Source organism: Blennius ocellaris (genome assembly GCF_963422515.1).
Source record: "Blennius ocellaris genome assembly, chromosome: 20".
NCBI lineage: Eukaryota > Metazoa > Chordata > Actinopteri > Blenniiformes > Blenniidae > Blennius > Blennius ocellaris.
The window spans coordinates 12,745,173-12,770,652 of NC_137669.1; the positions used below are offsets into that span (position 1 = coordinate 12,745,173).

At 38.6% G+C, this 25,480-nt stretch overlaps 1 protein-coding gene across 1 annotated transcript in view; it reads left to right on the forward strand.

Moving 5' to 3' along the window:
* The window catches only part of csmd3b (CUB and Sushi multiple domains 3b), a gene marked incomplete at both ends in the record, with an annotated part of 464,348 nt that overhangs the window by 304,277 nt on the left and 134,591 nt on the right, over positions 1 to 25,480 (forward strand). The window contains one exon of the mRNA XM_080515545.1: positions 9,445 to 9,557. Coding sequence (XP_080371671.1) covers positions 9,445 to 9,557 — 113 coding nt within the window. The remainder of the gene's footprint in view (positions 1 to 9,444; positions 9,558 to 25,480) is intronic.

The following is a 25,480-nucleotide window of genomic DNA, read 5'->3' on the forward strand; positions in this document are numbered from 1 at the left end:
GTCTAAACTGCACAGGATATTTTCTTCTTTGATACATGTACCTCTCAGCTGTTCAGCTAATAGTTTGTTTATTTCACCAATAAAGTGCTGTTAACTTTCTAAAGTAGTAAGCACTTTATTCCAAGTTGTCACTTCTACTACTATTTTTGTGTGAGATAAAGGGGAAAAAAATCATCCCCTGCAGTATTGCAATATCGGGTTTGTCACGAGGGGATTAACAAAATACTCCTAGTTGGATTCGTCTCCTAGTAAATATTTTCAAGTTGAGTATTTCGATTCAGCTGTTGATTGGTTGTCAGCCAGGTGAGCTGAGCTTCACTCCTGTCTCATTACTAAAATGGCTGAGAATAGATACACCACATCTTTCTTTTCTTTTTGTTTTATTTTATCAGACAGACCCAGGCAGATATTGTGATACAAACACATACGTCATTATTTTGCTATCACAAAAAAAAACATTTATCTTGTGGCATTTATTTTCTAAAAACTGTTTGAGTTGGGGAGGGAAAAAAAGAAAGAAAAATACATATATATATATATATATATATATATATATATATATATATATATATATATGCATTGCTTACAAAACCACAATATATTGTAATATATTGAATTATCATGTTTAATGTACATCAGATATTTTCTTTTCCGTCAGTGATGGCACATGTGCATAGTTTGCATTTACATTTGTAGTACTAAAATATTAGTTTTAAGATTAGTCATGTACACATTGTACTGAGCACAGCCACATTATCAAAACATTTAATGAGTTTGTTTGATTGTTTACAATCAAGACAATATGTTGCAACAACAGCCTCCAGTCTTTTCATATGATTTCAGTACCAGTTCACTGAAGTTTAGTAAAGCGTTTGGATTGGTTGATACAGCCTTGTTTTCCAACTGCATTGTAGTTCTTCACCAAGCTATTTGAAGAGGTTAACACCTGTGTTTTGGACTTTAGACTCAAGACATACCCCTCCAAACAGAGAAAGCCTAATGCTTTCCAAAAATATTGTATTTCTAAATGTGGATTCATTGCATGCTGATGTATCTGAAAATCCCCTCTTTGGGGCCAACTGGGAAAACAATGTTCAGATTTGTGCAAAACAAGTCAATTTGTCACTGTGACACTCTCACAGTTTTAATCCTGCTTGCTAAATGTATGAATTATTAATGCCAGTGCTCTTTTTAACAATATGGTTCAACCACTCTTTTCTTTCCCAGGCCTCCACTGTCAAAAATGCTAGTTTAAAAACACCTTGGCGGTCCATGAAGAGGCAAGCGATGGAGAAAGAAATTTGGATGAGATAAAGGGAAGGGGAGGGAGAGACAGAGCAGGGTCCTGTTGTGAACACTGATTACTCTCTGCCCACTTCAGATTGATGGAGAGTGACACAGCAGGCGTGCTCATGCAAGCACGAACACAGACGTGCACGTAAACAACACGCACAGATGCATAAACACTGAACATATATAAACAACAATGTGCACAGACAGAGACACACACACACATCAAAAAGTTTTCTGTCTCTGTCAACTGATGGATGGCGGCACCACCAAGACTAAATTTCAGTCCAACACTCCTGCAGTGAGAATGTGCTCATTTCCTGTGTGTGCGTTCTGTCTCTTTGTCTCTCTGTCTGTCTGTCTGTCTGTCTGTCTGTCTGTCTCTCTCTCTCTCTCTCTCTCTCTCTCTCGCTCTCTCTCTCTTGCTCTCTCTCTCTCTCTCGCTCTCATTTCTGCACGTTTGCGTGGCTGGTGTATGTGTATGGCAGTTCCCACCTGTCTTAATTAGAGGAGGCTATTAAGACAGATTGCCTGATTAAGTAGCATGCCCCTTCTATTTAATGAATAGCTGCACATATGCATGAACATATATGCACACGCACACACACACACACACACACACACACACACACACACACACACACACACACACACACACACACACAAGCACACAAAAGTTTGTATTGGTTCATGTTGCCCACTGCCTGATGACAGATATAAGACTTTAACAAGTCTCACTATATATGCATACGTCTGACTGCATAGCATCAAGCTATCTAATGTCAAAAAAAAAATTGCACAGAGCCTTAATACCTCAATAGGCATAGCTGCATCTCACACCAGACAATCTGAAATAAATCTCATGGTCATAAAAGGACACAGTTTACCTGAAGTCAATTCTAATGTTGGAGCTGGGAGTCCAAGCCACCAGATAATATGGAAAACATGAGACACCTTCACAGAACAGTGAACATCAGGTAACTGAAATAAACATCCTTGGATATGGCTGAGCACACTCTTATTGCCAAGCAATTGGGACATTTTATATGTTGGAGTTCCTATCGTCATCTCTCGATTGGCTAGCAGTAATCAGTGCAGTGCATAATAACAACAAGAGAAATAAACTATTGTGCTTGAGCTGAGATAGACATCAGTATTGTCTTGTGCATATATATATATATAGATATAGATATCAATTGCTGAAAATAATTAGTTATTTTATTATATAATATGATGTTAATATGTTTGATCTGCAAACAGCTTTCTGTGTATTGTGTTCATATTAATCTCAAATACACCAATAATTAACAAGGTGAACCATGATGTACATCTTTGTCCATCTCTGTGTCGCCCTCTCACTCCATAGATCCACTTCTCTTCTGTCATGCCTCCATCAATCATTTTCCTCTCTTCACCTCGCGCTTCTTCATTTCCTCCCTTCGCCTGTCTTTCATTACCATAGTGCTATTGTATTAGCCGGTTGGTGTTTCTTATTTTTTCTTTTTTTTTTTTTTTCGTGGCGAGGTAGGGAGGCACAGGGAGGGATGGGAGGATGCTGGAGACTGAAATGGAGATAGAGATGTTCTTTTGGTCTGGTGTATTTAATCAATTATGTTCTCTCACACCCCCTGGCTACTCTCAACTTGATATCCGCTCTGTTGCAGATACAAACACACACACATGGACTTCAGCTCACACTCATGCACACGTTATCTCAGTATTTATTTCTCTCTTACCTCCAGGAATTGTGGCTGAACATGAAAAATGAGAGGCTTTCATATATCTTTTTTTTTTTCAATGCCAGGCCAGAAAGATCACTAAACTCGAGTTGTTACACAGCTTCACAGCGAAAAAAAACTTTGCAACTGTTACTGCTGTTTGATTGCTAACAGGCTCATGGGAAGTTTCAAGCACTAATTATAAAACATTTCCTTAAGTAGTGTTGAAATCTATTGTGTTTCATACAAAGGTTTCATGCCTTGGGGAAACAATCACCAGGGGAAGCTTGCAGGCACCAATTTACTTAATTTCACATTAGAGACATTTCCTTTCAAAGAATAAGAGCAAGACACATTTTCACACATATTGTAGCTGGACAAGCTGTCATTGAACGGGAGTGCGCATATGACTGTTCAAAGCCCTGTCAATATTTGTATGCTTCTTCTCGTTTTGATATAAACAAGCTCTGCTAATGGTCCACGTATTACCAAAGTTATATAGTGCACCTCAACTTTTGGAAAGTAGATGCCCTAAGTGGCAAGTGTGCCTCCATTCACTATAATCCATGCCGCTGTCACTGACAAATCACAAAGTAGGACACTCTTTCAGACTAGAGTATTTAAAAAAAAAAAAAAGCCATTGGAGCCCATCTGAAGATGATCTATAATACCTCAGGGCTGCTCTGAAGTGCTTTTATACCAGATATCTTGGGAGAACACTTAACAGTCGCAGGCAGAAGCCATCAGCATAGATGAATGGTTTAATAATGTATTGCAAATTGTCCACACGGGGAAGATCAGTGAGCTTCTCAGTGTTTTTATTTTTTAAACGATCACGTTTTCTGCTATCAGCGCCATTTTCAGTTTTTAATTATCCATATAAGCAATGAGTAAACATCCATGGTTGTCTTTTTCTTTGCATTATCATTCATGCATGAGACCTTTGTACCTCTAAAGCACTTGTTGATACAAAAGTGCTATTATATGGATATAGAGTGATTTTTTAGCTGCTTGGTTGTTTCTTTAACTTTCCGGATCACTACAGGAGGGATTTATTTTTCATCCTGGAGCTTGGAATTGTTAAGTGCTTCCAAGTATCTACTTAAATGTATTTCTAATAGTGTAACTCACATGAGCATATAGACTCATGATTTAATACCGTACCGGTTTTAATTTCTAAACATTAAATATGCACAAGATGTATTTGTGGAAATGTAATTGCAGGGCATTAAAAAAAGACATGAAAAATGTGTTAAAAAAGTAAATTTAAAAAAATTACAGCTGCATTTGATGAAATGAAAGAAGTAAAATAGTGAAGAGAAGATGACGCAAGCGAAAACACTGACTCACACACAGTGTTTTTAGTTAACTTGTAAAATTATCACCCAAGGAAATGCTTTCTTTACTTGTCACTGTTGGTTATATTATAACTCGGAGTCATTTTGTAGTGTTGTTAAGCTCCAAATACGCCTTTTCCAAAGAGACACATAAATGTCTTCTCAGATATCTTCAGAGAAGGGTGTTGTGGGTAACCCGAAGCCGCAGAGGGTTGCAGAAAGGCTGCTGTGCTCACTTCATTATGACTCGAACTCACACGTCAAGCAACGGATTGGGAAGCATGCTCGTCTCAAGATGAAAATAAATATTAATGCACTTCAAGTATCAAAGAAAAACATGTACCCGTGCATGCAGGCATGCTTGCATACCCAGAGAAGTATAGTTGTACCCTTAACTACATGTAGGACAATGTTTCCAAAGTCTGCAGAATTCCTTGAGTCTTGAGGAACAAGATCTCTTTTGAGCCACGTGGCGAAGCATTACTGTCTGAAAATTTCAGGCACTAAAAGTAAAGTGAGTGCTTTCTCAAATTCAGTTAACTTCACACAAAGTGCACTAAAATAATATGAAGAGAGAATAAAATGTGTATTTGTTGTGACTACCTTTAGCTTTAAAGTTGCTTCAAGCATTCTTGAAAACTTGTCAGCGTCCGTCTGTGGATTTAGGCTTCACTTGCTTCTGTCTCTTCGTGTACTTTTAGACTGAAACAATGATGCTGAGATGTGGGCTCTGTGGGGGTCATGCCATCTGTTGCAGCACTCATCATTCTTTTGCTTCCTCTTGTTGGGGAAAAAGGATCTTTCCTATGACTTGTCTCCAAAGGAGTTCAGGACCAATGAGCCATTTTGTGGTGCTTTTATAGTTTAAAATCTTTGCGTTTTTTGAGAGGTTAATAGATTGTGATCATTGTTGAAGTGCATCGGACGCAACCCGTCAAATTATCATGTTCAGAGCTTGTTTTCCAAATGGTTTGTTTATTTTAGGGTTTCCCTCGAAACCAGTTTATGCCTGCTGTTACAAATATTAAAAATGCATCATAAACTTTAGTTTGCATTCTACAGAGACAAAGGTATTTAATAATTCACCATGCTGAAATACTCTCAATTAGAGGACTATAAAAGTTATTTTTTCCTCATAATTTCCAACCATATATACCTATATATATAATTTATTTATTTATATTGTATTAAAAATCTGCACAGATGCCTTTTAGTTAAAGAAAATGATTGTACGCAACTGTGCCTAAAATTTGCTGTATGCTGCTGTAATTCTGAACAGAAGTCCTGTATCTGTTGTGAAATCAAACTATTTTCTAAAATTGTAGCTCTTGCCTCATCTGTAGTACTATGCAGTGTGTATGCTTATGGAGTCATTTTAACTTTGATTTTGTGGCATTATCTGATTTGATGTTTTGTGGTATGAATGAGTTATTACAGAATAACAATTATACAATAAGGCAAAAGGAAGAAAAGCATGGGCTTCAAACTATGCCTTTAAACCTTAAAAATTGGCATGTAATTCTAAATATACATCAAATATTCTGGTCCAACCTCTGCATTCTGTTTCATAAAAATGTATTCATGCAATAAGGAATAATTCCATTTTAAATAGATGTAGTTAATAATGATGAATTGAATACTGAATGTATTAACATTTGAAATTCTAAATTGTCTTGTTCAAAATAGAATTGGATCGCCTGCCCAGTGCGACTCATAAAATAACCCAGCATCCATCGACCATAGTGTACTCAGTTTAAAACCAATCCCAGCATTCTTTCAATCTATATTGAAAAATGTATATGTCTTTCTTTGTATAATATGTGGTGTGTTTTCCCCCAGTGTAGCTAACACAATGAAACTCATTTATTTCAGCTTTAATGATTTTGCTCCAACAAATCTACCATGTAGATACATACATACATTGCTGTTACACTATTACTTCTCCACAAAGTGTATGCACAAAATCTCTTATGTTGTAGATGCCCATTAAAGACTTCTTATGAAGGTTGTCCACCTTTGTCTGTAGCCATGGTACTGTATTGTTGTGTTTGCGCCATTGTTTGTTTGTGTGTGTGTGTGTGTGTGTGTGTGTGTGTGTGTGTGTGTGTGTGTGTGTGTGTGTGTGTGTGTGTGTGTGTGTGTGTGTGTGTGTGTGTGTGTGTGTGTGTGTGTGTGTGTGTGTGTGTGTGTGTGTGTGCTCGCGTCTGACTAATAGCAGCTATCAGACAATCCTACTGATCTAGGGCACAAGGTGACCCTCACTCTGCATTCACTTTACACACACACACACACACACACACACACACACACACACACACACACACACACACACACACACACACACACACACACACACACACACACACACACACACACACACACACACACACACACACACACACACACACACACACACACACACACACACACACACACAAACACACGCGCTTAAAACACCTGCTCAGCAGTCCTGTGCTCTACTTTTTACCACCGTTATTAGAGGGTAGTCCACACACTGTATTGCCACTATTCATGTGCGTGCGTTGGCGTGCCCACCTGTCTTGATGTTAATGGTTTATATAACAAGACAAGTGACCATGTGAGAGCAGTCCACTCCGCTCTTAACACCATTTATATATGTGGAGCTGTGTCTTCCATTAAACAGTCAAGGTTATAGTACTAAAAAAATATCTCTATGAAAATGTAACAAGAGAGAGAGAAAAAAGTACCTGTTGGTGAAGATGAAAGCATCACATACATCAAAGAGCCGATGTATAGAAGGGGGTTATTGCCAGCAAGAGATTGCATTTCAGCCTCAGATATTTGAAGTCATGCTGGAACAAGAGTGTTTTATTCTCCAAGTGTCAATCGCCAAGCACTCACTTCCTCTAACGCTGCTAGCAGTGACCCAACACTCTGCTCTCTGCCAACCACATGAGCCGTTCATCTCTTCAGTCAATTAAGGGGTCTTATCCTCACCACTTGATGAAAGTGTTGCAAATTGGGTCCGTTCTGCAAGTGCAGCTCACCATCAAAGCCTCAGTAAAGCTTTCTTAAATGCAAAAAAGCTAATATTGTTAAAAGTGGTACATGGAAGTCTTAAGATTTTCTGCAGCTGTCATATAGTTTCATATCCTAGTATATGGTGTAATGTGTCATTAAATACCAACAAAATAAAAACATTTATGAAATATATTGATGAATATTGCATTTTGACAAAGCTCAAAACCACTATAGCAGCAGAAGGTACCTTGAGCTTTGAGTTCGAGTTCATCGTTTTCTGAGTTAGACCCTTCAACCACCTGGGGAAATCTCCGAGTTAGGACTGAATAAGAAATACCGTTTCGTACTTCATTAGGAGCAAGTGAGATACCCTTGTGTATGCCACAAATTTTCCAGTTACTCCGATGGAGCTGCTGAATCACACTGGTTATATTGGCTGACGAAGGACAAACACTGGATGTAATTCATTCTGTGCTATTGCAGCAGGAATAGTTAGTTCTAACTTTTACACACTCACACACACACAGTAGGGATACACCGATCCACATTTTTTCACTTCCAATCCGATCCCTGCCTATACCAATAGTATTCTGATACCAGAGCTGTTTGGTTTCATATTATTAATATCATTATTGTTGATTTTATATGAGGCTGTAATAAACTACTCTATACAAGCAGGTATGAAATGTACAAGTATATGCATGTATTCTCTCAAAAGGCAACTTGAGGTTAGTATAAGTTCAAAAAAGGAAGCAGTACAAACAATTTCTGATCAATTTTGACAATGTGGGGGTCTGCGTGACATTATCATCTGAAAATAAACTTGTTATATTTCGGATGATAACACCAGTATTTTTAAAGAGGACTGTCAAGTGGTACAGCTGGCGTTTGTTGTCATGGTTACCAAAAGTAAAGGCTCAAATTATATGCAATTATTGCAAAGCCACTATTATATTTGACATAATGACACATTATGGATGTGGCATATGTGCAGTACAGTCAGGGTGTCATTTGCCACAGCGATCGTCTCTTCAGCTGAATAATTTTTATTGCACGCAAAGAAAGTAAATCTAACACCCCAGTCAGAGTGATTGAATATGCATATTTCCCCAGAAGGCTGTACTAAAAAGTATCTTAAAGTTTCCATGAGGCAGGGATGGCAACTCACGCTGCAATTAACTGCTTCACATGCTTTTATGCAGGGTAGTAATTTTTGGTTGAATGCTGGACTTCTTATAGCATTTAACATTAAAAATTGTTAATGCATTTTGCGATCAATAGACAATAAAATGCATTTGCTGACATGTGCTAATGAGATGTGTAAATCTTTCTGTATAGCCTGCAGCCGTCACACACGTTTCAGTTTGTCTTAAGATTTGCAATATATTCAGCTCTAAACATTTCAAAACACATGATAGTTACACCCTCCCATAGCACAATTATCTCCTGTTTATGTATGGCAATATAAAACAGAACAAAACAGATCACTTTATAGCTTCAACATTTCTAATTAGGACAGTGTCCTCATTTGATTTCTGTAAAATGCTGGCTCTGACTCCTCAATTGTGAATATATTTGTATTGGTCATTATGTGTGTTGCACCAGTTTAAAATCCACATGCATCTTAAATACAATGTTAAATACATCATTCAGGCTAAGGCATGCAGCTGTTTAGTATTTTTTTTATTACAATATTAAAGCAATTGTGTCTGGTATGTTCATCATTTTCACAAGCTCCTCAAGTCCATCACAAGCAACAACTCTTGTTTTTTTTTCACATATCGATTTGATCATACATCTCAAATTAATCAGTTCACCACTGCCACGTTTTATGAAAAGAACAGAAAAATCCACAAATCACTTGTGCAATTCTTGATCCCTTCATTGTGGAGCATGTGTGCCTGTACCTTTATCTTTACGACAACCATTTCAAAATCAGGTACTTTAGGAGTGAGGCAAGACTCAGTCAATTTGTCTAAGATAGGATAAAGTAGGGAAAAAACCCCAAAAATAAACAGGCTAAAGATTAAGGTATTGTAAATGTTGTGTATTTGTTCTGGTTTGTAAAACATGTATTTTTCCTGTCTGTTTCCCAGGTTGTCTGGCAGTAATGTCCCCTCTCCTATTGTCAGCAACAAAAATTGGCTCCGGCTGCATTTTGTGACCGATAGCAACCATCGTTACCGAGGTTTCAGCGCACATTATCAAGGTAAGATGGGTAAAGATCCACGCACAGAAGATAAATGCTCATCAATTACACATAACAGTTTGAAAAACTGCTAAATGTGAAAAATGTCAAGATGCTTCTTAATGACCATAATTACAGAGTACTATTTCTGCTTTTTCTTATTCATTTTTTTTTTCTGTTTATCCCTGACGGTTCCCCCCCCCCCCCCCCCCATCAACACCCTCTAGCTTCTTTTAATTATGCTTGTTGACTCCAATCGGCTTTTTTTTCCTTCTCTCCTGCATCTGCCCTTGCTGTCTCCATCTCTCTGCATCTTCCTCTGTCTCTCTCTGTCCCTCCCCTCTGTTCAGCTCGCTCTCTTACAGTCTTTCTTTTTTCTCTCGGGTACGGCTTATCGCCGTACTGTGAGATTTCTTTGACACGAAAGCTAACCGGTGGAAAACATTTGGAAATTCGTTTGGCAGCATTCGTGTCCCCCAACAGTGATAATGAGAGCTGAATGTGTGGAACAGCAGCACAGTCAGACTAGAAGAGATGCTATCCTTTTTATACACTTTACTTGTTTCTCTTACTCTCCTGCATTGAGATTTGGTCTCAGATCATCATTGACTTGTTGAAAAAAAAAAAAAAGTATGTGTAACTTTAAACACTATTGAACTGTGTTAGTGAATCACTTATCCCTGGTGCATAAAGACTATTTTTTTTTACCAACATAAGACACACAGGTTTTTGTATTTCTTGTGCTAGGGGCATGTGATGCGCTTGCAACACAGCTGGAGACTTTTGTGTGATTTAAATATGGCATCAGTAGGTGTTTCGGGTATTAACAGTGGTATGTTGTAATCAGAACATTGGAGATTTGTTGTTTGCAACTTTCTCTGTGTGTTGACAATGGAACAAACACAGCAAAGTCATTATGGACTGAATGTTGGGCCAATGTGTAAACTTGGACTAAAAACTGGACGTATCCCAAATGTATTTAATGTACGAGATGCTCAGATCATACTGAAGCCTTTTTGGTTTGTGTTCATATTTGTTTTTCATATTCCAATCAATATTTGTGTGTATTTAAAGACAAGGATGATAGGAAGTATTCATGAGCCATGATTTTAAATAATCATACTGCTCTTAATGCCGTGCCATCCGAGGGGCCGTGGAGGGCAAACATCCATTATTGCCCATCAGCTCTGCTCTTTGTGCACGGGGATTTTGCCAATATCTTTGAGTCATCTGATCCGTGCTTTTCACCGAGCATGATTATTCTGAATTTATACCATGATTTTAGCCATTTGCAAACTGGTGACCCTCTGCCAATATTAACTCCCTCCATTCATGGCCAGTCATGTGACTGATCTGTGGCAGTATCACCTTTTTTTTTTTCGCCACCGGATTATTTAAACATCATACCTCTACAACCTTGTATTTGCACATATTATCTGGCTAGTCGAGGGAACACTATGTACTAATGAAGCCACTCTGTTAAGGGGCAAATTGTCTTCCAAGACAAATGGCCAAGTCCAGCTGACCTGATTCAGTTCCTTTGAGTTGGCCCTATACAAAATCCACCCTGCATAACAATTGCAAGCAGTGTGTGCTCCATGCCATTGCCAGATATGTGTGGGCATGTTGCACAAGCACAAGCATTAGTCGTGCCTGACACCAAAATTGCACCGTGCCACTTAATTATAAATGACGAACTCCCCGCTGTGCTTCACTCTCTTTCTTCAGCACATTTGAGTTTGCATCAAGTCAGTATAACACTCAGCACACTCCAAAAAAAAAAGAAAAAGAAAAAGAAAACATGTGCACCTGCATCAACTCAGAATTCGGCACACGAAAAATGTGTTGTTGTTTTGTTTTGTTTTGTTTTATTCTGTGCAGTTACTACAGAAGTACTTACTTTGATAGTATGGGCCTCTCCTTTTCATTTGTCTCAAATACGACTGCGTATTTTCCTGACACACTGGTCAATACTATGGCTCCTTTCTATAGCAACATGATCTTTTGCACATTACTTTAGGGCATTAAATATCTTTGAAAATGTATGTTGTTGTTTTTTTTTCTTTCTAGAAAGACAAGTCATGGTCTCCCTTCGTAGAGTTCCTGACATAAAAATTCATGATCTAAGAAAGTGCTTTTTGAAGTTGAAAAGTGCAAGGCCTGAGATTGATAAGAGCAAATGTAATGTCTGAATGCAGTTTTATAACTTGTAATATAAAAGTTTTCAACCCATTTAGCAAAATGTACATGAAATTACATAGATCTGTGCGCATATACGTGACTGCTGAGGGCATTTAAAAATATCTGAAGCACCAATTAAAGATATTGGTTCCTGCTGTCTGAACAGATTCCAGCTGTTGGATGGCATTGGACAAAAACAGGGAATACTCACATTAGATATTGACTACATATTACATAAATAAAACAATTGTCCACTGCGCATATGACTCTTGGTGATGTGGATAATTATAGTAATTTCTTACATAATTCAATTCACTGGTATGGTCATGAGGAGTTTATTGTGTTGCATTTCATACCAGCTGATACATTGAGGCATCATTCCAGACTGAGGATAAGTTGTTTGACTGTGGAGGAGCTGTGTTGTTTTGAGCAATATAATTCTGTCCAAGAACGTCAGTAAATGTGATTTATGTCTGTAATATCTTGTATAAGATAAAAGTAAAATATGAGAAAAAAGAGGAATGGTACTGCCCGATTTGAATTTAATCAATGCCAGGTTTACAAGACAATATAGTAGCAAAAAAAGAAGAAAAAAAAAGTCTGAAACGTTTGGAGTTTTTCAGCAGCCTTATAACTTGCCATAAAATGTAATCAGATCCCCATGGAAGTCACGAGTACAATCAAACACAGAAAGAAAATTACATGAATATCAAGACTGATGACTTCAAAAAAAAAAAAAGGTTAATTAGTATTTGGAAGTAATTTGGAGTCCATTTCAGAACAAGTTCAATTTCCTTTGACAGCAATAACCTCAACCAAGTGCTTCTGGCAACTGCTGATCAGCCCTAAAAGTTGAGTTCTTTATTGTTTCACTGCCGGAAAACCAAGAACCATCACTAAGTCGCAATTGATTGTTTTATTACTGCACCAATACAGAATCGTCCACGTCCGCATCATGATGCATCGTAGAACCACTGGAATTTCACAGTTCTAGTTAGGGGTAGGATGAATAAAGAATGAAATAATAAGACCGTTTTTCTTGATCATTATATTTTAATGACCTGCAGGTCCTTTTCCAACCAACAGGTGGTGCTGAAGCACCCTCAGTACCACTATTTCCCTCAGCTTTGCTCACACCAGCAGATGCTTTTTGTGAATAGCGCGGTCAAGAGCTTTGAGTGTTTTTAAAGGTCACAGCGGCTTTACAGCTTGGCCCTAACCCGGTTTATTGATTGGACGCTGGGGTTGTTACCTCCAATTAGCTTTCCATGGACTCATTAGCCAAGAAGTCCACTGACTTCTTCCATCAGCTCTAACAAAAGTGAAGAGATATGTTCAAGAACAGCAAAGTATTTAATTATTTGTGTACACTTGTGACTCAGGCAGATGAGATCACATTTCTTAACCAATAAATACAGAAATGTCAGATGTTCCTGAGGATCTATATACCTGGTTGGTTTTTTTTTGTTTTTGTTTTTTTTTGCAAGTCGAGACCAGGAAACCAATTAATAAGTCACAATGATCACAGGCAGTCTTTAAGGTTTAAAAATAACCTTTTGCAAAGTTCAAGTTTCAGGTATAAAATCAACTCATCTTTATTCCCTTGCTGTTATTCACCCCTTTTTTTTTCTTACTGCTTGCTACTTTTCTACTTTTTTTTAACTCCCCTCTTTGCTGTTCTTGTCCACCGGTTCGCACACAAACCACTTGATTGATTGATTGACTGACAACCTGACCACCTCCCCCTGAGATTTGCTTTTAATTGGTTTAATTGATTTTAATTAGTTTAAAAGGTTAATCAACATGTTAATGAGGTGTGTCAGTGTGATAAGGTAGTTGATTAATTACTGAAGTTCCTAACAAGCTTATGATTGATTGGCCACTTTCTGTCAGCTGTCAATCATCTCTGCTTTTACATATCAGCAAAAGGACAGACGGGACGGCTGGAAACTTCATCGAAAAATGACACATCGCTCATTAAAATCTCAGAGAGTAACACTGAAAGATATGTCAGAGTACATGAATCAGACTTTCTTCCTTTGAAATAGTTTTATTTTAGCCTGAGCAGACTCCAGTCATTCATAAATCATTAAGACATAACATGGATCTATTCTCTGTATTCAGTTCATAATGTGTCACTGTTGTGAAAAAAGTTTAAAGTGAGACAAATTGATATCCTGACAACATTGTCCCCATACTGGCATGTACAAAATCATTGATTATCTCCTCTTGGTTTATTTTTTTTCATCTTTAGGAACCACTAAAAAAAAATAATTATTGACCATACTGGCATCATTGGGCTTATTTGACTATTAATTTATTTTGACTACACAATGTTCTGCTGTTTATATTATGCTGTATTCTTCTCATATTTTCTCTTTAAATAGTATTCTTCGAGTTTCATCATCAACTAAATTGGATACATCGATAGACAGATATATGGATGGATAGATGGATGGATGGATAGATTGAGCTTTTATTTGTTATCATTTTTTTGTTTAGATATCACTTCACTATAATTTTGCCCTGAAAGCCGCATGTTGTTCTGGTCCGCTAAATTTGTTGTCCATGAGTATAAATCATAATGGCAAAGCCCTGGGGCTGGGTTAGTTTAGTTTAGTTTCAAATAATGTATGAAAACAATTCCAAATTTGTCTCCAAGAGACTAAATGAACAAATCTGCTTTGGCAAGGCTAATTTAGTTTTTAAGACGCAGCTATGAGCCCTCAGAGGGACACATTTGGCTCTAGGTGCTGCCAGCTAGCTGGACAGACTGTTTTCCTTCTGTGTGTGTGTGTGTGTGTGTGTGTGTGTGTGTGTGTGTGTGTGTGTGTGTGTGTGTGTGTGTGTGTGTGTGTGTGTGTGTGTGTGTGTGTGTGTGTGTGTGTGTGTGTGTGTGTGTGTGTGTGTGTGTGTGTGTGTGTGTGTGTGTGTGTGTGTGTGTGTGTGTGTGTGTGCGTGCGTGCGTGCGTGCGTGCGTGCGTGCGTGCGTGCGTGCGTGCGTGCGTGCGTGCGTGCGTAAGGTCAGCCATTGAGCTCATAAAAACCTCTGCCTTCTGCTACTGCTCAAATTATGAACTCCTGAATTAATTATGATCTCCCAATGATTTGTACCCTAGTTTGCAGAGAACGTGCAGTTGGGTAATATGGCAGGAAAAAACCAAAACTACACAAGTAAATAATACAAGAATAGAAAGTGATAAACTGGTTAAAGAGTGAAAAGCCAGGTTGGAGCTTCAGCGATTATAGCCCTTGTCGCCATTGAGCACAATTATATTGTAATTACAGTGACATACCACATGATTTGGCCAATACATGTCTGTTTAGCAGTGGTTGTTGACTCACAGTATGTTCAAGGCAGGCCTTACTGTGTGGAGTCCGCATGTTCTCCCTCACTATTCCAATTTCCTCTCACGGTTCAACAAAACGCATTTGATGTTAATTGGTGACTCTAAAACTGCATGTAGGTATGACTCACAATGTACATATATTCCGATAGTCAATGTCACAAATTGCAATGAGCCATTATGGCATTCAATAAATGTTGTTCAAAGTGTTAATTTTCAGTTTAAGTTGAGTTGTCAATAATATAGATTTGAGTTGTTTTGTTATGTCACATTATATTTCTCAGTACCTCACTGTCTCCTCCACATATAAATACAGGCGCCGCCATTAAGTATCCATTAGCATGTTTAATTTAAGATCAGTAATTATTCAGCTTTGTCAACATCTCCAAGTAAGAGGAAATGCTTTTCACCACAGGACCAAAATGGATTAAAAGATGCAGTTCAGTCGAATATAGAAAGCTCATCTGGGGTTTCAGAATGTGTTTTCAAGCATGCTATAGGCTCTTAATGTTAGTTTTGCAGGCCAAGATTAAATCATAGTTGATGTACTTTTCTAACATGGGAACAACTGTAAGTGCATCCTTTCAGTCAGATTGTGTCAGTTGGGAACTCTCCCCATGTTATAAAGCTGCGATGGTGACTTACGACATTAGGTATTCTGCTGTATGATCTTGGCCTGTAATTTTTTTTTTAATAGTTCTTGATTTATATTTAAAATACTCCTTATATGCACACTGTTCAGCTATAGCATCCTACCAACGAGCAGGTTAAGTGAATAAGAGGGATCATCTTTTTTTTTATCTCAGCACCTGTCAGTTGTCATGCTGTTAGAGCTAATTGGTGTATACATTCATACATTGCTCTGCAACATAGATCTTCCTTGAGATAAACGGCTACAGGAATAATACTCAATTTGACTGCAGTGTTGACATGTCGTGACACCAAAACACCGTTTTTTTTTTTTTATCATAGTCGGTCAGGCAAGGTTTAGTCAAACAGAAGATAAGGTGAATTCAGCAAGGGTGTTTTCGGAAAGCAGACAAGAATCAAACCCATGAAAACAAGCCACTAGTACAAAACACAGGGGGACCGGATCAACTGACGAGTGACAACACACTACCTCTATACACAGGGGTGTGGAGTTAATGAGAAGGTGGTGGATACAATCAAGGTGAGGTGAGCTGCACAGTGACACGACTGCTGGAACAAAAAGGAAGTAAACACAGAAACACGCCGGCACCATCAACAGGAACCAGGCCAGATTAAGAACTGCAACACCTCGACAGGGGCTTTGATAACCCGCCAAACAAGAGCATGAAGAAAACATTTTTTTTAATGTTTCGACTGGCAAATCAACAACACCCAACTCTTACCAGGGGCCCAAAATTCATCTATCTTTAATAAGGCGCTACTTCAAAAACAGGGAGAGACAGAAGACCAAACACACTGACATTCCCATCCAATTCCCACTGCTGAAGCACAACCACTTCAACTGCCAGTGCACTGTGCCTGCAGAGATAATATGCTGGATATATGATTATAACAGTAGTATTTCAATTGCCTTTTATGACCAGTCTCATTGTATTTCTTATTTATTTATTCATTTATTTCGCACTTTCTGAAATACCCTGTCCGAAACAAACAGCTAGGTCACGTACAACTTCACAAACTGCTCTTTCCATTGTAGCGTTCAATTTGAACTCTGGCATGTCTAAAGGCCCAGATGTATTAAGTGCTACCTTCTGATTGACTGATTTGATACCTGAAATTGAATTTGTATGGTAATTTATCTGTCTAATGAGTGTGTGGCCATAGCTAATGATTGGTTTTACCTAGTTAACTGAATATCTGTTATCATAGTGTCACATAACAGATACGTTTGTTATAGCAATATTTATATATCATGGTAGCAAATGAACCAGTTGTAACAGTTTAGCAGTGAACTTAGTCTTCAAATAGGTCAGCTTTGATCAATGTTGAGGTCATAGTGTTTTTTGAAGCAGAAACCCCCTCATTGTTCAGTTATTCATAACTCAACCCAGTGAAAAACCTGGGGACAGCTTTCCAGCCAAGTTGCCATGTATGGTTTTGGGAGTCACATTTTCATTTGGCTATTCACACACCATTTAACTATAGTCATGCAGCTAATGGTTCTTCAACCAGAAACACTCCTGTACATTCAAGCATAAATATATGAACGTTGGAACGCAGAGGTCTGAAAAGTACTTATGGAAATTAGATAACAAGTAATTCTGAAACTGCTCATATTAGCAATAGTGTTTGGAAACTGGAATTTTAATCAAGCTGCAAAAATAACCTACTGTATTGTGCATTAGCACTGCAATAAATAAGTACACATAAATGAATAAATAATAATTGTATGCTCTTTAACCACTCTCCAGCAGTGTGTCCTCCATAATGTGTTGCTGTGACAGATTAGCTGAGATGTCTACACTGCGTAAGTCAGTCTGATGATTGGTAAACTCATTAAGCTCAGCTGAAGTTACAACAGTTTAAATTGTGGTGCACGCGTGTTATTTTGGTCTCTTTGATTTAATCCGCCATGATTAAAATTAGTTATTTTCTGTCGCAGTCATGACAGGACATTTAAGGACTGGTAATGTCCGCTTTTGTAAATAACTGAAGTTTGGGAGCATAGTCAGACTGCAGTTCAGTTTATGAAGAGATAAAATGAATTGAAACATTTTTAAAAAGTGTTGTTTTTGTCCATGTCCACAAACGAATCAAAGCTTTTTCGAAAAGTTCTACTGTAGGAACTGCTTTCAAGTTGTGAAGTTGCCTTTCAGTGGGTGAAGGGCATTATTGAGAGAGAAAAGACAGAACATGTTGAATGTGCAATTCAATTCAAACAATTGTTGGAAACAATTAATTTTATGCTATTAACATGATCATCCCTAAAAAGCAGTTTTTTTCATTATATTCTTGATACCAGTTTGCTGAGTTTTTATGTTTAATAAAAGATAAACACTATTGATAATGAGGTCCGTAACAATAACGAAGCTGCCACTTTACATATTACAACTTACTCTGCTTTGCTCTCATGTTGAGAATGTTAAGTTCCTGCCGACCACAAGCAACTTCAGAATGTTTTAATGCTGGCTCCTCCTCTGATCTGTGAACTTTGGAGTTTGTTTTGTCCCTTGGCACGATGAGTTTGGGCAGGTGTGAACACAGTAATGCACTCCAAAGTGGATCAAAACAATTGCACGGAGACCCTTGAGAAGTAGCTGGCTCAGTCAGGAGCAATCAAACTTGGCAATTTGTTTGTGGTGGTGGGAACGTAATTTGACCTCGATTCCATCCAACTGTCAGGCGCACTCCGTGGGTTTTCTCTTGCAAGCCCCATTTCTTTGAAGGTGTTCAATTGCTTACTTTGCTCAGTCATCTGTTGGCATGATGGCTAATTTTCAGACTGTGACGTAGTCTGTCTTCAATTGAAATACCGGCGTAAATATTGATCGTGCGAGGTGTGCTCATGCATGTATGAACACTAAAACATTTATCCTGAATAGGATAATGGAGGGTTTTACCCCATACGTGCTGGCAAACGGCAGGATGCCCCCTCAATAGTTTGCCAGGCCATTGCAGGGCCAACACAGAGGCACAGTCACCCATGTGCACATGCACACCTGCAGCCAATTTAGAGTCAACACTTAATCACACAAGCATGTCCTTGGGAATGCAAGCTGAAGGCAAAATACCAAGTGAAAACCCGCCAAGGCAGAACGAGACCATTCAAATTCCACAAAGTAATGTCCCGTTGGCCACCAGCAGTAAACCAGGAGGCCAACCACTGGAACAATGTGATGCACAGGATATATTTCCAGCTGGTATTCCCCATAGATATACTTGTTTTATTTTTTATTTCCATCTTAGAGTATATCGTTGTTCAATACACCACTATTTGTTGGCTTGACTACATATAAATAATGTATAATGATACATCTATGATCTATGTGAGATCTCAAGTTTAAACGTACCCAATATTGCAGTAGAATAATAGAGATGATCATTTGCAAGTGTGCTGATTCACAGCAGTTTAGATATGGCCAGGTGAGGTGATATGAGGCTTGCTGTGTTGATTTGGTGATGTTTCCCAGGCAGTACATCAAGGCTGATTATATTTAGTTTCTGTTAAAAAAGATTCACAGTGAGCACAATACATAAATTGAAGTACCCAATGGCATCAGCTGTTTATAATATAACCAACTCCATTTTAATCGCCTTGTTTTATTTTGTTGAATCCCCGTCTTCTCATATTGTAATTCAATTTATGTTTGTAGAAGCCTCGTGGGTGACATTTGCCACCATATCTTTTTACCCAATTCCAACAATAACTAAAAACAGACACACTGGCAGCATTTGACTTCACCGAATATTAGCGTTTTTCCTGGAAACCCCCAAAACTGCAGTGTCCATGATCACGCCCAGTATAAACTCAGCAAATTCCTGCAGTCTAATTGTCTTTTGCAAAGTTATCCATGGACAGTCAGTCACATTTTTACTACTGTCGGCAGGCAGCCAGCGAGCAGGTCAGTCAGCAAGCCATCTCGGCAATTGAAAGCATGCCAGCAGTTCCATTTACTGTACAAATTTCAGGCTGATCACTGACAAATACTGTCTGGCTCTTATTACTGAACATTAACATTACAGAAAGTGAAGGTGGAGGGATCCAGGCAGGCCAGCAAAGTAAGGATGTAACAGTTTACCTGATGATTGAAAGCACCAAATGAACTTAAGCTTGACTCCCTATCACTAAATCTCTTTAAGAGACTTGAAAGGGTGAGAAAGGAGTGAGATTAGTATTTGAAACAAATGCGGTACAAAAACACAGATATATATATATATATATGTTTTATTTTATTTTTTTAATCCTGAGTGGATGTGATTCACAAAGAGGTTCATCTCAGGATCCATACATCGACATCAGTGCTCCAATCTCTCACAAACATCGAGATTGTTTCTATATTAATATGATTCTTTTTTCAAATGAATAGCTCAGTTATGCCTGCTTAGTTGTCACGGTCCGCACTCCCAGCTCTGCATAGCTGCAGGTGAGCGTGAGCTTGACAGTGGTGAGCGAAGCTCACGGCAATCAGCTGATTGGACTCACCTGCTGCAGGGAGACGCTCAGTCTGGCTACACTCACCGTATCAGCCAGTCTAGAGCCACAGCCAGACGCCGGATCGTAGACTTCCGTAACCTTGGCACTTCCCGGCTGCATTCTGTCTTCACGAGTTTTATTCTTGCAGCTAAATTCCCTGCTCTCCTTATGAGTAAAGATTTTCACCATTTTGGCATGCATGTTTATTTGTTTAGTGCAGGTTAGAGTTTTGTTTAGTATTCAGCCAACTTGTTGTTTATTTCGTTCATACATTTTCAGAAACCTTTGTTCTCTCCTTAGAACAATTCTGAGTTGTGGCTGGCATCTCCTTTATGAATAATCTTGAATTTGGTTAGTTTTACAGTTTATTGAACCTGCACAGTTGATAGTATTACATCGTTGTTGATATACATTCATAGAATTGCTTTTTGTTCTCTTTTGTCTGAAGGTCATGTGCTTTTTTGTAAGATTCTAAGTTTTGGAAATGAACCCAGATTTTCTGTATTTTTACCCATCTTATGTACTTTGTTTGACTGCTCTGTGTCTGAGCCTCACATTACCGCCCTTGTAACATCAGTTCTGATTTGAAGCACTGTTATAAGCCTATGAATTTTAGTCAAGAGTCACCCTGATATTGTGCGTAATCATCGTCCTTATATATATATATATATATATATATATATAAATAAAGCTTCTTCATTTGGCTTCATATATTGTGTATAAACTCACCATTAGTGACACAGACGTCTTCATCAGATGGACAGTTTGTTTTTTTTGTTTTTTTTTAACAAGACTTGATTGAACCTTTTATAAGTGAACTGATTGTTGAAGTTTCAACAATGTAATAGTGTTAAGGGGGTAAGAAATCAATAACTATAGTGTGATTTGAAATCAAGCAATCCACTCGCTGCCTATTGATTGGTTTCACATGTCGACACCTCTCTACATTTGGAGTTGGCTGAAAGCAGAGTTAGCACTCTGTAGATCTCTCCCAGCACTTCACAGCACATTTTCTGTTGTCGAACATTAAAACCGAGGGTCATTCCAGGAGTTGCACACATTGCTGGACATCTAAACTGTTCACTGGCATCTCAGCTTTGTTTAATCCATTCATCCATCCTCAATACCCACTTTATCCAACCCTGACTCCTCCATGCACATGCCGTTACTCACACATACAGTATTATCACTGTGGAATTGCTAACCACTGCACAAGTGTGCTGTCACATTTTGTTTTAGATTTACCAAAATATTTCCAATGACATTGATCTTATTAAGATCTATTAAATTGTGGAAGATTGATGTAAGCAGAAGGCACGTTTTTAGTCACTCAGTGTGAGATCTTGAGGAAGGCTTAGTGAGAGGGCCTGGGACAAATAAAATATGTCTCTGCCTTTGGTATTCTCTGTTATATTGCACTACCAGTACTATATATTTAAAGTCAGATACAGAAGAATATTTCCAAAGCTCCGCCTGTAGCTTTGGAAATGATCCAGGTTGGTTTGTTTAAGAGATGATGCAACTAATCCATACAAAGGGAAGGAAAATAGAGCAATCCCCGGGACAGAATGGAAGGGGAGTTTGGATTGACTGCTCTCTTTGACCTTCCCTGGTCATCTTGTTTGGATTCTTTGTTGCACCTCCAGATCAATACACTGTTTCTGACTCCAAATTTTTTTAATGTTTAGAAAGCATTTTTCCCCTTCTGGCATCAGCATAATGAAAATGTCACAACCGTCTTCTGCATGCTGTGTTTCAGTCAGATCTTCTCTTCAGTGTCAGTCGGGGACAATATTGACATTAAAAAAAGCACAACGAATAGGAGAAACCAAATTTAATTTTGTCTTCAATATTTGACAGTTCATTTCCAACAAGGTGTCTACATTATGTTGAATTATCTAAGCCAAGTTAGCCTTTCATTTAGTCATTTACGGTTATCCCATCTGCCTCCTAGTGGCTACTACAAGGAAAAACAGTACATGGTGGAGATATAGTTACTATGCACTGCAGGCAGGTGCCTACTTGATGGGTTATTTACCTACTGGAGACCTTTCATTTGAATGTTTGAAGATAAGATAAAGCCAGTGTGTTCTGTCTAGAGAGCACTTGCCTTTATTTCTTATTATTCCCCATTGTTTACTTTATGACCTTATGTGTGTGTGTGTGTGTGTGTGTGTGTGTGTGTGTGTGTGTGTGTGTGTGTGTGTGTGTGTGTGTGTGTGTGTGTGTGTGTGTGTGTGTGTGTGTGTGTGTGTGTGTGTGTGTGTGTGTGTGTTCTTTACCAATTCTTTAAAATAAAGTCTCAAGTGTAGATGTAGGGCTGCATATAGATCGTATTCAATTTACGCTCTTCCCTGCATGAACCCCATGGCCTCACCACTTGGCTGTGAGTCTGTGTGCTTTGTGTCACTTATTTTGCCTCAGTGTCTATGTGCATGTGTGCTTACAGGCTATCTGTGTCTGTGCACTTGTGCGTCTCTGTTCCTGTCCACATAAAGAATTGGGTTCCCATGTGTTGGGGTGTTTAAGTTCACTCTTGGCAGCACTGCTGTGTTCTCTGCTATGTTTACCTATCTTTGCATTGACATGTTTGTGTTTCTGTACGTACATGTATCCATTCCAAGCAGATGAATCAATCTGTCATGATGATTGGTGTGCGACTGAGGCTGTTTGACTGCTTTGATCCGAGTGTGTGTGTTCGTTAGTATGTCTGTTCGCCTGTTGTCTGAGAATGTGTCAGGTATGAACAATCTGTTTCCTTTCCCTGCAGCAAAACCTACCAATCACATCCCTCCATCATCTCTCTTCATTACGTATTCATGAGTTTCTGTGTCTGCAGGGCTGTGATTGGCTCCTAATGAACGACTGACGGCATTATCAGTCAGCCAGTGCTATGGCAACAAAATAAGTCAGTCAGTACAAAAGAAACACCAGTCAACCACTGGTACGGACACATTATTCAAGTGGAGCAGCAAGACAGTCGACGCCTCGGGGAGGCTGACATATTGGATATTGTCGATGGCATGCTCTCCTTGATATGTTTCTCATATTGTCTCAAAACCACTCATGATCAAGTGCACAGACCTAAAAAGGATAAGTGCTCTGCATAATTACAGCCATGGGAAAGGAGAGCTTTGCACACATATGGAATATACAATTTAGTTTTTGTTCAAATAATTCTCCAGTCCTTTTCCTTGTCAAGCTTTGCTTAAGAACCATTAGTCAAACTGAGTAGAGAGAAGCCACAGGCCCCTGGGGGATCGTAAGGGCTCATAAATCTATGAACTACCCCTTTATCATATTTTATATTATTGTGGGGACTTGCTTTTTCACCAAAGCTGGCTTTCATAATTGAGTCTGTGTGCTGCCTTTGCTCTATCAAAAGAGCTGTTAGCGTAGTGATCAGTACTGAAATAGTAGCTGGGAATGTGCTTGGTTGAATTAATGCAGGTTTGTTTGCATAGACACGCTCTGGTGCTCGCTTGTCTCTGGTTAAATAGCTCATCAGATGTGCAGGATGCTTCCAGTTCTGACAACCATCCTCACCCACTGATTGCATGCGCTTATTGCATATCTTAAACTCAATAATGAAAATATGGAGGGAGTGTTTGGGGCAGTGGTCTCGAGCAGTGGTTCTCAACCTTTTTGGGGTCCTGGAATCACTGCATATTTAAGATCAACCCTGAGGACCCCACCACCCCCACCCCTGGAAATGTAATCGGACAGGGGTTCTCAATTATTTCCCCCTGAGGGGCCAAAATCAGACCAGCATGCCAAACCAAGGGCCGGAACAGTCGTGGGTTTTTTTTTTCACTTTGTCAGGAAAAGTTGTTTTAATTGCAGGTGTTTTAGCTGATTTTACCATTATTACTATTCTTATTGTTGTTATCACCATGATTATTATGAGTAATAGTAGTCAAGGTTAAAGTTTTGAAAATCCCAGGTTAAATTATTACAACAGCAGAAATAATTTACCCAGGGATTTTCAAAACTTGTGTTGAGGGTCACATCCTTGAAAAAAGTAAGTGTAAAACCAACTATCTATTTTTTTGCACACTGAGAGAGACAAAGACAGAAATACAGGAATAGATTTACAACTCGCTAAATCCTCCACTCTTCTTGTCGCAGTATTAGCCGACAGTGGCAGTTGCTTAAAGATGAGCACGATGAGTTCCAGAGTTCATTCCTCCCACATTCCTGACATTCTTAATGTGATGTAATGCATCTGTATATAGTTCTTAAATGGGCCTGACATTCCTGATATTTCTGAAAAATATTTTTGGCTGCCAATAAATCTTCCAAGAATATCAAGAATCACCTGTATTTGTGAGGTTTGTAACTGAGCGTGTGAATTAGTTGTGATGCGTGTTGATGCATTATACAGCGTGACAGCATTCGCTCCCTGCAGCATTCTCCTCTCTGATCAACTCCATGGAATTTCTCGGAATGCTGAGTGATCTGGAGTGTGTGAACTATTCAGTAGCTGTTAGTAGAATAACAGTGTGTGTGTGGAGTCATATATTTTCAAACTCAGTTGCTGACAAGTGTCATGGGTCTTTTTTTAAGAGATGTTTGATTTTGAAGGACACTTTGCAATTACACCATGGACCACGAGGCGGTCCGAGGACCCCCGGTTGAGAATCGCTGGTCAAGAGGATAGAGAAACAGGCTCAACAGTCCCAACCACGTCCTAGAAATAGAATGTGAGGGGGTGAAAAAAAACTGAATTTCTCCAAGGGATTGATAAAATGTGATTAGTTTAGTTAGTTAACTTTTTGTAAATGTAACCTACTGGCTAAACATGTCTGACAATATTACACTAACATTGAAAACAGCTTTATTTATTGAAGACAACAATGGGAAATGGGAAAAAAAATAGTAAATGTGGGGAAAAACATTTAAAAATATATATTAAATGTGAGACTTGACACATTGCGCCATTAAGCCATCTGTTGCAGTGAAAATGTAGTCATTATTGGTTGTTGCTCTGCATTAGCTGCTGTCTTGCAGCATTAGTTGTTTTCTTTGAGTCCAGAGGAGCTGCATTTCCTCCTCTTTCACTTCATCCAACCACTTCCATTCAAAACCCCCTAAAACAATACTCATACCTCCCAGATGATAATCATTTCCTCATATTCACTTGTTAACCATACAGACATAGAGCATAAGCTGAGCATCTATGTCTCAAGCTGATTTTCCAAATCCTTCCAATATGTTTCGGCTTTCTTTCGTCACAGGTTTCCTTAGATAGCAGTAAATATTTGCCTTCCCATGTGTACGCATAAAATCAC